Source organism: Pan paniscus, chromosome 6 (genome assembly GCF_029289425.2).
Source record: "Pan paniscus chromosome 6, NHGRI_mPanPan1-v2.0_pri, whole genome shotgun sequence".
Lineage (NCBI taxonomy): Eukaryota > Metazoa > Chordata > Mammalia > Primates > Hominidae > Pan > Pan paniscus.
In genome coordinates this window covers 46,468,470-46,480,606 of record NC_073255.2, presented here as the reverse complement: position 1 = coordinate 46,480,606, position 12,137 = coordinate 46,468,470, and the positions used below count along the sequence as shown (strand labels likewise).

Below are 12,137 nucleotides of genomic sequence, written 5' to 3'. Positions count from 1 at the left end.
ACCTCATTCCTGGGGGTGTCCCTTCCCTACGTTTCCTTTCTCTTAGCCTCATTTCTCTCATTTCTTTTATTTTGATTTGGTACATGGCATGTCTCTTTGTGAGCTGACAGTTTATACCTGAGGCAGGGCATAAATTCATATTTTCCTTATTTTTTTCTGGATTCATTTGGATACCTTATATAAGGGATCTAGTTACAAAAGCAAAGCATCTTGGATTGGATGGGGGGAAATTCTCCCCGAGAATCAGGAAAGCATGAAGCATCCCTATGGCCGAAGAAACCCTGCTGGAGGACAGGGAACATACATTCCCCACAGGATATAAGGCCTGGGGAACACATGCTGTTGTACCTGTGTGTGTATACATGCATGCGTGCATGTGTGCGCCCGTGTACACATGCATGCGTCCATCCTTGTAGCCTTGAGATACCCACAGCCAGGACTCCCGCCCTTCCCAGAAACAATTATCCTCAGCTGATGGCTCAAAAGACATGTACTACTACTTAGAAAGAGGAAGGGAAGGCTTTTGGAGTGGCTTACGGTAATCTGGAGAATAATATTGCACACTGACACGAGAAAAACATGGGAGACAATTTATTCTGGCTGAGGTCAGTTACTAAAAGCCACATAAAGTAGGCTTCTATCGTGTCAGATTTTCTGTTGACATGTGGTAGGGCATCTCTGAAATGAGAGGATAACATACAAAAGAGGGACAAATTAAGTTGTTAGACGTTAAACCCCATCACCATCCTTCCTCACTGAATTTAGAAAGCAATAATATAAAGAAACACAATAATTGTTGCAACTGGTGTGCCCCCCGGGTACACATCCTCACAACACCATGAGCATGTATGTATTTGCATCTTATTCTCCAGTTTAGGGCTAAGGAATCTGGATCTCACAGCAAAAGTCCATTCATCTTCTACGTGAGGGGTCTGGATCCAGCTACAGGCTCTGGATGTTTTCAAAGAAAGCAATCTTTCCATTCAACTATGCATTTAATAAACAACCCAATAAAAATTTCCATACAAAGAATTTTTTATTGACATTGTAAGAAACATTTTTTTTTCTTTGTTACAAAAGGACTAAGTGGTTCTGAAAGCAAAGGTAGAGTTCATCTGTGGCTGGGCTGCAGCCCCTGGGCTTGAGGTGGGCGTGATCACGGGGAATGCAGGCTTGTCCGAGGAACGCCTGGGCCAGTCACATCTGAACGCTATGCCTACAATACTTAAATGTATTTACATGTGTTTCTTTTAAAAAAAGGATTACACATTTTATTTTTTAAAAAAATCTAAAAAAGGTGAAAAAAATGAACTTGTATTTTATTTTACATGTCTGCAGGATACACAAGGGTAACCTGTCAGAAGAGAACATCCTCCTGTCAGTTCAAAACAACACAGGAAACCAGGATACAAGACAGCCTCGACTCTGCTACCACCGTGCGCTCCCTGGCTGGTGCACACACAGCCTTGGAGTGCTGATTGGGCAACACCAACTGGTCCCTCTCATTGACAAGATTAACATAAAATAAGGCACATACATCGCAAGAATCAAAACTTTGTGGCTCAAGAGGAAGAGCCAATGTGTGGGGAGTTGGGAGGGGTTAACTTTTTCAGAAAAATAAAACAAAAATGGTTAGAAAACGTTTAACACAGACCTTAAGCAGGAGTAGAATGTGTGAGCCTGCATGTTTTAGAAAAGGCAGGATGGTGACACTAGTGAGGCGGTCCTCTCGCTCTAAAATGCATAGGTTAGAGAAATGGAGAGAGGCTTGGAGGCTGGGGGTGAGTCTCAAGATATGAGATGCCTAGCCTACAGAGATCCCAAAAGGATGTCCCAAAAAGATGCTTCTAAGTGACCTCAAAAGACCTTCCTTCCACTGGACTGCCACAACAGATCACTGAAATTCTAGAGGAGTATACTTTCTTCTTCCTCCCTCCTCTCCTCTGTCCTTCTGAAATTTCCATATTGAGAGAAGCCAAACATTGAGCTGAAACTTGCATCTCCTGCAAATCTAAAAGCAGTAGAAAGGAAAGCAAATATATATAAAAAAAGAAAGAAATAAAAGAAGAATAGGGGAAACCCAGAAAATAACCTGAAACCATAGGAAAGAGCAGAAGCACAAGACAACAACAGTGGTGGGCCGGATCACTGTGCATCCCTCCAGGAAGGACAAAGCTGATACAGGAAATGATGGTAACTGAGAAATGGAGGTTGCATCCAAGAATACTACTGGAAGAGCCCTCTGATGGAGGAGGTCAGCATGGTCCCTTCCACCCAAGCTCCTTTCTTAGGAGGAGTGGAGAACACTCAGGCCCCATGCTTTGAAAACAAGAGTTGGAAAGGGATTGAACCAAACCATTAGAGCACACAAGATAAGACTGGAGATTTGGAGATTTGTGGGAAAGTGAGACTGGATCTCTGATTCCTTGACAACATCATGCCCTGTTTCAGAAACACAGAAAGTCTTGCTTTTTCAACTGACAAGTGGTAGAGCCTCTACTTTCCTATGCTCAGATCAGTAGTTCTCTTTTGTTATGGGGCTGTTCCAAAGGAGACACATCCGTTAATTTCAAAGAAGACTTACATGGGGGAGAACAGCAGGCATGGAAGGGGAATTGCAGTGTCCCTCTGCTTGTCTCAGGAACATCTAGTTGAAAGCAAACCCAATAGTCTTAGCCAAAGTCCCCAGTGGCAAATCAACCTCCGTGCGGAGATTCTTGGTCCAAATGAAAGAACATAAACATGAGAAAAGTGGGCTGGTCTTAACACTTTTTCTATTATCTAACACTTTATTTTACTTGATTTTGTCTTTCTACTGTAATTTAAATGGCAAGATTAAAGGGGAAAAGCCACATAATTGAATTATCAATCACTTGCAGTAAATCCAATTCCAGGGGTCAATGGGACAGAATACAGCAGGTAGCCTGAGGTGTTAATATTTTAACAGTTTATATAATTTTTTAAAGCAATATGCTGGAAAATCCATGTACTCTTTGTGCACACACAGTATGACTTTTATGTGTATCAAATGCACGTGGGGAGTAGCTGCACTTCAAAAATCTTTAAATGTTTTAATCCAAAACAAAAGTACAGATCCAGTCCACATTAAGGACTAACTGCATGTAACATTTAACTTCGTGAATGGATGCAGCATTCAATAGACAGGGTGTGAAAAAAGGCATCCACACAGCTACTAAACATCTTCCCTAGTGCTCTCAAATACTAAAAATGGCTGAAGCAATTTATTCCCACTATGTGGGCTTTCTCTTTTACAACTAAGTTTTATAAATCCCTCAAAATAAGGTATTTAGAATGGAAATCCTCCCTCACTATAGTGGAATTAATAAATGTTACTGATACAGCCGCTTGTGGGGTTGTTTAAATACCTATATACTTAGAGCTATATATAATCAATTCTCAGTTAAAATGGGAAAGAGATGGAACTAATCAACAAACACAGCAACTCATAAATATTCCCCCAACTAATTCTACCCAATTGCTTCAATCTACCATCTATCTAACTTCTTACCAGAACAGATAAAAGTAGCAATGTGGCTGAGTGTCACCAACTGGCCGTCCCTTCTCTCTAATTGCAGTGCGAAACAGCACTGAATGTTCATGAAGGTAGTGGGAGGAGAGGCAAATGTGATAACTGAGAACCGACCATACAGACATAGCCTCCCCCAAAGCACACTTACAGACATGAAGAGCTGAAAACCAAAACTGTGAGCGCCTATTTCATTTACAGGAGCCCCACGTTCCCATTTCTGTTTAACTGTGGAAAGTATGCCCTGAACTGAATTGGAGATGGGGGGAACATCAATATTCTGTCATCTATGCTACAGTGCACCCACAAAAGTTTCTTAAACTAGCTATCCATATTCTGATTCTTGTGCCCAATGTGGGAATTAAAATAAAAAACAGAAACCAAAACACAAAACAAAACACTGAGCACATGTAAAGGAGAATTTTAAAAGCTGGAAGTGTAACCCCTTGGTCACAAGCACACCAACTCCTATTTCCTTTGAGCAACAGCAAAACATGTCAAATCCTTTAATTTGACTGCTCTTCTAAAAGAAAGAAGAATATGCACATCACAAATTTACATCGGTTTACTAAAAAGGGGGTGGGGCTTACAGTTTTTTTTTTTTTTTTAAAGAGGGTGGTTTGAGTGTAACAATACTGATTCAAAACTGAAATGGAAGACAGTTTCTCCCTAGAATACTTTAGGGTTTTTCAGAGTCCTTTTCCATAAAAGGAATATATTTGAAACACATCTCAGTTAGGTGAGATGAGATTGCTAAAATACATACAGAACTAAAAAAACAGCCAAAACAAAGTCAGTTTAATCTCTTCAACGCCTATTGATTTACGTTGGTTGCAGTCTTTTTTTCCTAAAGCCTATTGCATAACTGCAAGGAATTTGCTTTCTTCCGCTAGGGAGGTCAGCAAAGAACTCATGTCCCCGATAGCCATGTTGGTGGTGCTCATGGACAGCGCTGGGAATGGGAGGGACGCCCGAGGCGTGGTGAGGCGGGAGGAGCTATAGGAAAGGTTCTGAATGATACTTGGGCTCAGGGCCCCCGACATCAGGCTGGAGTGGTCCCCATCATCTATGATGGCATCGAAGTCAATCTGTACCCCTTCCAGGTCATGGCTGTCGAGGCTGTCCACTGTGCTTGTCACCTGATTAGCACCTGGGGAAAGTAACTCAGAGTTTTTGGCGCTGGTCCCCTGTAGCAGGCAGCTGGCGTCTGAAATAGAGAATGAACCAGCTTTCGTGTCTTGCTGACTGAAGCCCACGGTTTGGTCATAGAACTGACCAGAGTAATTCTGCAGATTAGAGCACAGCGGATGGGGCTGCCCTTTCATCTCCATCTTGATGCCATTCACCCTGCAGGTCTGACTTGTGTCACTGAGCTGTCCTGACTGCAGAGCAAGGCTGTCCCTCGGCATAGCCTGGCGCCTGCTGCCCCCAAAGCTGGCACATGGCTGGTAGCCCCTGACAACTGCCAAGCTTGACGGCTGGCTGCCCATGCCGTGAGCCCCTGGCAGGCAGCTCTCCGGCCCTTGATAGATGTTGATGTGTGAGGTAGCACTAATCTGCCCAAGCATCTGCTGACCGGGGCGGCCTGCCCCCGGGTGCTGCATGCTGTCGCCGAGGAGCTGGTGAGCCAGGTACCCCTGTCCCACTGGGTCCTGGTTCTGCATGCCATTCACCATGCTGCCAGCTGACTCATTTGGCGCTACCGGCAGGCCGAAATTCAGCTGGCCCCCGCTCCCTTGCATGGGGGTGCTCTTCAGCTTTGAGGCTTGAATCCCGGCACCACAGGCACCGTCGAGTGCACCAGAGGCCACTGGCTGCCTGTTGAGACAGTTCCCATACTGCGGGGCCTTACAGGGCTGTTCATGGAAGGCGTTTCCACTGGTGCCACTTCCGGGGCTGTTGTGGAGCATCAAGTGCTCTGGGCCACCGTAGGGGTTGCTGTTCTCCCCGAGGGTCTGATAGCCCCCAGCAGGCCCGCTCCTCAAGGGGTTCTGCGGGTGGACGACCATGCCGTTGCAGAACCCAAAGGCGCGAGTCTGCGGCACAGCGGGCCGCGGCCCACACTTGAGCTTGGAGGAGGACAGGTCGGCGCTTCCGGAGCTGACTTCGTTCCACTGAATGGGCAGGTCGGTTTTGCTGCCCTCGGGGCAGGGCTGCTCGAGGGCATGGAACTGCTGGCCAGCGTGGCTGTCTGGCAGCCCGGGCGCGTCAAAGTCACCGGGCCCGTGGGGCACTTTGCTGTCGTCCGGGAGGGCGCTGGGGAAGTGCTGCTCGTACCCTGCTTGGTTCTGGGAATTTAAATACTGCACCACGTCGTCCGGCAGGAAATCCTCATCGTTCAGGTTGGCATCAGCGTCCATGGTCAGGGACTCCAGGGTGACGTTCTCGGTGATGCTGGGAGGACAGGGGGACGAGTGGAAGTTTCGGGACTGGCCGCCCTCGGGCCGCGTGTAATTCTGAAGCACGAGACTGCGCTTCTCCGCGGACGTGGCCATCGCCGGGGGGTTGCAGCTGCTGAGGCTGCTGAAGCGCTGCACACGAGGCAGGGCCAGGCCCTCGGAGCCTGTCCGCACGGGGTCGCTGGCCCTCCTCACGCCGTGGCCCGGCGCATCGTGCGGCTGCAGGTGGCGCCGCCCGTAGCCGTGGGCTCCCCCGTCGCTGCACCTCCTCGGGGCATGAACTGGAGGCAGGGCCACGCCAGGCTCGAGGGCATCCCCGAGCAGCGCCAGGCGCGTCTTCAGGCTCATCCTCTCCATGTTGGGCAGGGGCGTGGGCGGCGGCCCTCCTGTGGCAGCCGCGTACTTGGCCTTGAGGCGGTACTGCTGGGCGGGCGTGAGGCTGAGCAGGCTGGGCAGGCCGTCGCTCTGGCTGGCTTCGCTGGAGCGGCGCGAGGCGTCGGTGGAGATGGGGTCGTAGGAGTCGGCCACGCTCACATTCTGCGGCCGGCCCTCGGCCTGTGACGCCTCGCTGGAGCGGCGGCTGGAGAAGCAGGGCGAGATCCCTGAGGAGCGGCGGCTGCTCAGGTAGGCCGAGCTGATGGTGCTGGCGCTGCTGTCCCTTCTGTTGAGCATGTTCAGCATAGTGACGTCCACCCCAGAGAGGTCGCTTCTGCCCGGGAGAAGCGTCATGGGCCCACCCAAGCTGCAGGTGTTGTTGGACTGTGTGCCTGGAGACAGAGAAAGGGAGAGACCATGCGGAGATGAATTCCCTTCGAGCATGACTTACACCAGGCATGAGCAACCCTTTTCTGTAAAGGGCCAGCTAGGAACTATTTCTGGTGTCCCAGGCCACATTGCCTGCCTCACAACTACTCAGCTCTGCAGTGTAGCCCCAACACGGCCACAGAGAGCAGTGAGCAAGCAAGCGTGGCGGGGTGTCCATGAAGCTTCCTTTACAAAAACAGGGGCGGCTGGAGATGGCCGCAGGCTGTAGTTTGCTGATGCCTGGCTTAAACAAAACAATAACAACTCCCTCGATTCACTGAAGCCCCTCCCCAAGCGCTGTGCAAGGACAAAAAGAATCTTGTGATGGTACACAACGCTTGAGTTCCAGGCAAGTCCCCAGGCAAAGGTACTCCACGAGTTTCACATTCACGCTCAGGGCGTCCTGTTCATGCCACATCCTACCAACAGGTAACACCTGTGTTGGTGCAGGCAAGAGCTTCACCCCTTAGGTGCTCTCAGAAGCGTAATCTCAGAAGTGCAAACTGACCTGGGGACTGACAATGGGGAGGGATTTCTGACTTTCCTTGAACTGGGTAAATATAAATAAAAGTGGCTGCTAACCTCGTGGTTTTAAATTTTGGAAACCAGAGACAGAGTTCCAACCACAGATGCCTCCACTGCTGGCATTCCCTTACCCTAATCTAACAGTTATGATTTCACCATCAGAATATGAGTCATGCACAGTCACATTTTTTTCTCAATATTATCCTGTTCCTAGCTGTTTTTAAAATATGGACAATCCCAAAAGGCAACTTGAATGGGCTAAACATTAACGGATGGTTACAGCGTCATTTTAGGACTGGTGGAGAAACTAGCAAACATAAAACTGAGGGTCTGCATTTAAAAGAACAGAAAAAAAAAAACCCTGAGCAGATGCATGGTCTGATGTAGAACTCACCATTTCCTATGAGAGGAGAGACCGCAGGGGCTTTAGGGGGTAGAATGGGGTTCAGTCGCGGAAACATTCCATTCACTTGTTTTAGCCTTTCTAGTTTTACGTGCTCCATCCATTTGGTCCCTGCCGGGTTTCTCCTGGCTTGCAAAGCAAGGGCTGTGGTTGCAGTGGAAATGGTTGAGTCCATGATTGGGGTTTCATCGATGGCACTGAGGTCTCCTATACTACCTCCATCGGTCAGAGGAAGCTCGAGCCCACTGTTGGAATAGTTGCTGATGGGGGACTGTTGGCTGCTGCATGAAGACTGACCACCAGGGCTTGGCTGAGATGTCTGTTGGGGTCAAGTGGAAAGGAAAGAAATGTCACGAGGGAGGGTCAAGGAAAGGGAGCCAATAATGAGAGCTCATGCATATCGAGATCTTCAAGATCATCAGTTGGTTGAATGAGAAGAAAAACTATGTTCTGGTGAATGGAGCTGGCCACTTTTGGCCAGAATGACGGATGGACCACCAGGCTGATGGGCAACAGGAGGCAATGGACAGCAGAGAATGCTAGCTGCAGTGTGACTGGCATGGTATCAGCCATGGAATCCTGCCCCAATCACCAACTCTGCAGACATACTTCCTTGGTTCCGATCCCATCTCCACCACTTTATTCTTTGGGCACATTACTTAGCCACTCTAAACCTCAGTTTCCTTATCTATAAAACAGGGACCATTTATTTCAGGGATTGTTGTGAGGAATTAAGTGTGAAGCCCAGAAAGCACACAAGTATAAAAAGACCTGGATAATAGCAATTGGTTCACAGGGTGTTAGCAATTATTATGATCCCGGGTGGTTTTAGTCTTGAGGTTCATTTTGCTCAGCTGAAACATAAATGTAAGATATGCGCCATCAGCACACATTACCTCCTCCAACAAGAGCCCCTCTAGGCTGTTCAGGGCTGGTTAGCCAAGCTCTTTGTAACCTCTCCTCCCTCCTTCCACATTTTCTTGCTTTTGTAGAACCTCAACCAAGGTGTCAGTAAAAGCAGTTGAGAGAGGTAAAACTTCAATCACTTAGCTTGTGCTATACCCAGAAAGAAAGAAAGAAAGAAAGAAAGAAAGAAAGAAAGAAAGGCTGCAGATCACAGCCGTCATGAGTCTGTAGAATGATTTCACTGTTCTCCTTAGTGTACTCCCTAATAGTTCACTAGGAGGATTAGGAAATGATTCCCTAACCCCAACCGAGTAGACTCTATAAGACAATGCTGCAAACAATGGAATCTTAATCTAGTCCACCGTAGTCCTCAATCAGGGAAAGTACTGCCTCCTCTCGTTCCCAGGGCTCCTGGAAATTCAGGGTGCCCAATATCTGGGGATTACTATATAAAATGGCCTACAATGCACAGGACAGTCACACAGCACAGAATTGTTCCATCTGAAGTTCCAGCGGTGTCCTGGTTGATAAACAGTCAAATCCTTTTTGTACAGATAAGAAAAGTGATGTTCAGAGAAGTTTAGTGACTGCCCAAAGTCACAAAGTGAATGGTGCAACTAGCCTGGACTCCTAGGCCGGCTACTTCCATGCGTCTGCAGCGCCTTCACCAGTGTTACTATAAACACGGACAGCAGCCGAAAGGGAGAGTGCTTTAGGGAAAGATAACTACACTCACTCGGTTACAGAGTAGTGTAGTCTCAGGTGGAATGCACAGTGCCACCAGGAAGGGCTCTTCGCAGTGGAACCCTTTCACTTCTTCTGCTATCATGGTACATACACCCAAGCAAATGAACACTTTCTAAGTGAGTGCTGCATGGTACACTAACTTTGTCCCGGGCAACCAAGCAGAGCCAAATAAGATATACAAATTTGATCATGAGTATGTGAAGCCTTGCTTAATTTTTGGCCTCAGCAGAGTGCTGGAGTGCCAGACCACCTGCTCCTTCCTGAGGTACTTGTTTCCAGAGTTTTGGATGTCTTTGACTCCTGGACTGTCAAATCAGAGTGTGTGCAGACATGAACTTGTGCATTTGTGCAAACACACAGGCAGACACACTTCATATAAGGCACAAATGCACTCACAATTAGGAAATTGCTTCAATGAGCGTCCACATTTAAATAGAGATTACATTGCTAACAACAAATAAAGCCAGATCTTCCTCAAAGAAGGTGGTGCACATCTGGTCTAAGGATGAATTTGCATTAGTCAGTACAATAATGAGTCTTTCAGAACATCTGCTTGGTAGGCCCCAGTGTGATTTGTTATGGAAACCTAGACAGATAGAACAATGAATTTCACCAACTAACTCCACATTTTTCACATGCTGAATGTTGAAAACACATTGCTTCTATATTTGAAACATATCTGAGTAATGTTCACTACCAAAAGTATCACAAAACCACAAAAACTAAAGAAAAATTAACAGAAAAAAGTAAATGTTAAAAAATGAAAACAAAACAAAAAGGACAGAGAAGCCAAAATTCCCTCACCTTATTACCCACTGTCCTTAGGAAGTGAGAACAAGACATTTAGGAGCATTAGACAGAAGAGATGTTGCATTAATAAGAAAAAAGAAGAAAGAATTTAATTTATAGCATGATGATCAAATCAAAGACATGTTTCTAAAGAAAACTAGAAATGTAAATTTCATGTTTATTAGTAAATGTCTGTGAAGATACCTACTTTTAAATGTGTGTGAGCATATACACACATAATATCTGCTGTGGAAATGTGATTAATTTATTAACCTCACTAAGCCTCAGCTTCCTCAAAATATGGGCATAGTCTTGATCTCCATGGTTTCTTTTAGTCCTATGGTTCTAGGTTGGTGCCAAAGTAACTGTGGGTTTTGCCATTAAAAGTAATGACAAGACCCACAATTACTTTGGCACCAACCTAATATGACTGAATTACTTTATGAAATATTTCACACATTGGGACATCTCAATGTTGCTGAGCCAAATCGCTGTAATTTTTATTTCTACAAATTTTCTTTTTAAACAATGGGTGTTTGAAGAGAAAATGACAATTTTCTTGAGCTAGGAATGTACACTAAAAGTAGAAGAGATTTTGGGTTCTTGGAATATCCCAAGAACATAAATCATCGGTTTCATGACATAATCTAAGACTGCAAATTAACTTTCTTTGTTTTGTTAAACACTTGGGATAAACCGTTGAATGTTCTGTACAATTATTATACAGGTAGGCTTTATTTTAAGAATAGACATGTGCTCCCCTTCAAAAAAAGTATATAAAACACAGTTTATGAACTGATTAAAATACAGTGATCAACCATATGTATAAACATCTTATTAAGATACTTTTTTAAAGCAAAGTACAGCTACCCAGTGATAAATCATGATAAATCTGCATAGCTGATTTGTGTTATTTTTGGCTAGACTTAATGTCACTCTCTAAGACTCTTAAGAATTCAAAGACAAACTCAGTAAGTCATTAAAACATAGCTTCTCACCCTCTCAATGGTAAGATTGTGCATTATTTCCCACCCACACGTACTGTGACATCACTCATGAATTCATAGGCTCTCCATCCGATAGACTGCTCTAATTTTAAGAAAATGCTGGCTTTAAGTATAAATCTGTTTGCCTGATCGTTTCCGTGCATCCGGGAGTCTGAGCATGAAACTTCTCTCTGGTACACTTCCTTCACAGGTTAGAGACTGACAGCCCAGAACCCAATATATTTGCATAATTAAATCCATTCTATGCATGGCCAGATGGGCTGAATCTCCTCTACTATCTACTCTTAATTTTTCTTGTTGTCTTTGAAATTTTTAGGTGTTTTATAAAATCACATTCATGAAGCGAAGTCATGAACTGAGGTTTGAAAGAAGCTGAAAGAGTAGCAGAGCCCACATGTCCTATTAGTCTCCAAACACAAAGATTGCCTACTGAATCTTCCAGATCCCTCTCTCGTGCTCTGCCTTACTGGTTCAGGCCCAACTGCAGAAGTGGTCTCCAGTTTACCCAGTTTCTAGACTGGTACTGGAGTGGTTTCCTCAAAAAACAAGAATAAAAAAACAAACAAAAAAACTCACCCCTGCTATGCTGTTCCCCTCCCACCCCTGTGCTCCTCTGCCTCCTCATCCTCCTCAGCTCTTCCCTCTGGAGCACTGAACTCCTGTCCCATGGCTTCCTCTGCCCCGACTGACTGGCAGTCCGTCCCTCTCTTGAATCCTCTTTACACAGACTTGTGTGTAAGCCCCCATCACACTGCACGGTATTTGTTTTTCAGTCTATCTATCCCACTGGACTGTAAACTCCCAAAGAATATGGGCCATGGCCTATTTACCTTGGGGTCACCAGGGCAAAGAAGACAGAAAGCATGTTTACAGGAAGAGTCAATGAATGATTTTCGACATTACAGACACGCTGGAGAGACAGACAGTCGTGTCTTTCTTCCTTCCATGGCACAGTGGTATGGTTCTGGGAGGGATTTTAAAAATCAGTTAGGAAACCTGGAAACTCTTTT

General features: G+C 45.8%; 1 protein-coding gene across 3 annotated transcripts in view; it reads right to left on the bottom strand.

Annotated features, from left to right (window-relative positions):
• Positions 1 to 1,017: 1,017 nt before the first annotated feature.
• Positions 1,018 to 12,137, bottom strand: part of GLI3 (GLI family zinc finger 3) — a 276,357-nt gene continuing 265,237 nt past the window's right edge. For all 3 annotated transcript variants that reach the window (XM_063606217.1, XM_063606216.1, XM_034963994.4), the window contains exons 14-15: positions 7,670 to 7,997; positions 1,018 to 6,713 (exon numbers count right to left, since the gene is read on the bottom strand). In XM_063606217.1, coding sequence (XP_063462287.1) covers positions 4,402 to 6,713; positions 7,670 to 7,997 — 2,640 coding nt within the window. In that variant the 3' untranslated portion in view covers positions 1,018 to 4,401. The remainder of the gene's footprint in view (positions 6,714 to 7,669; positions 7,998 to 12,137) is intronic.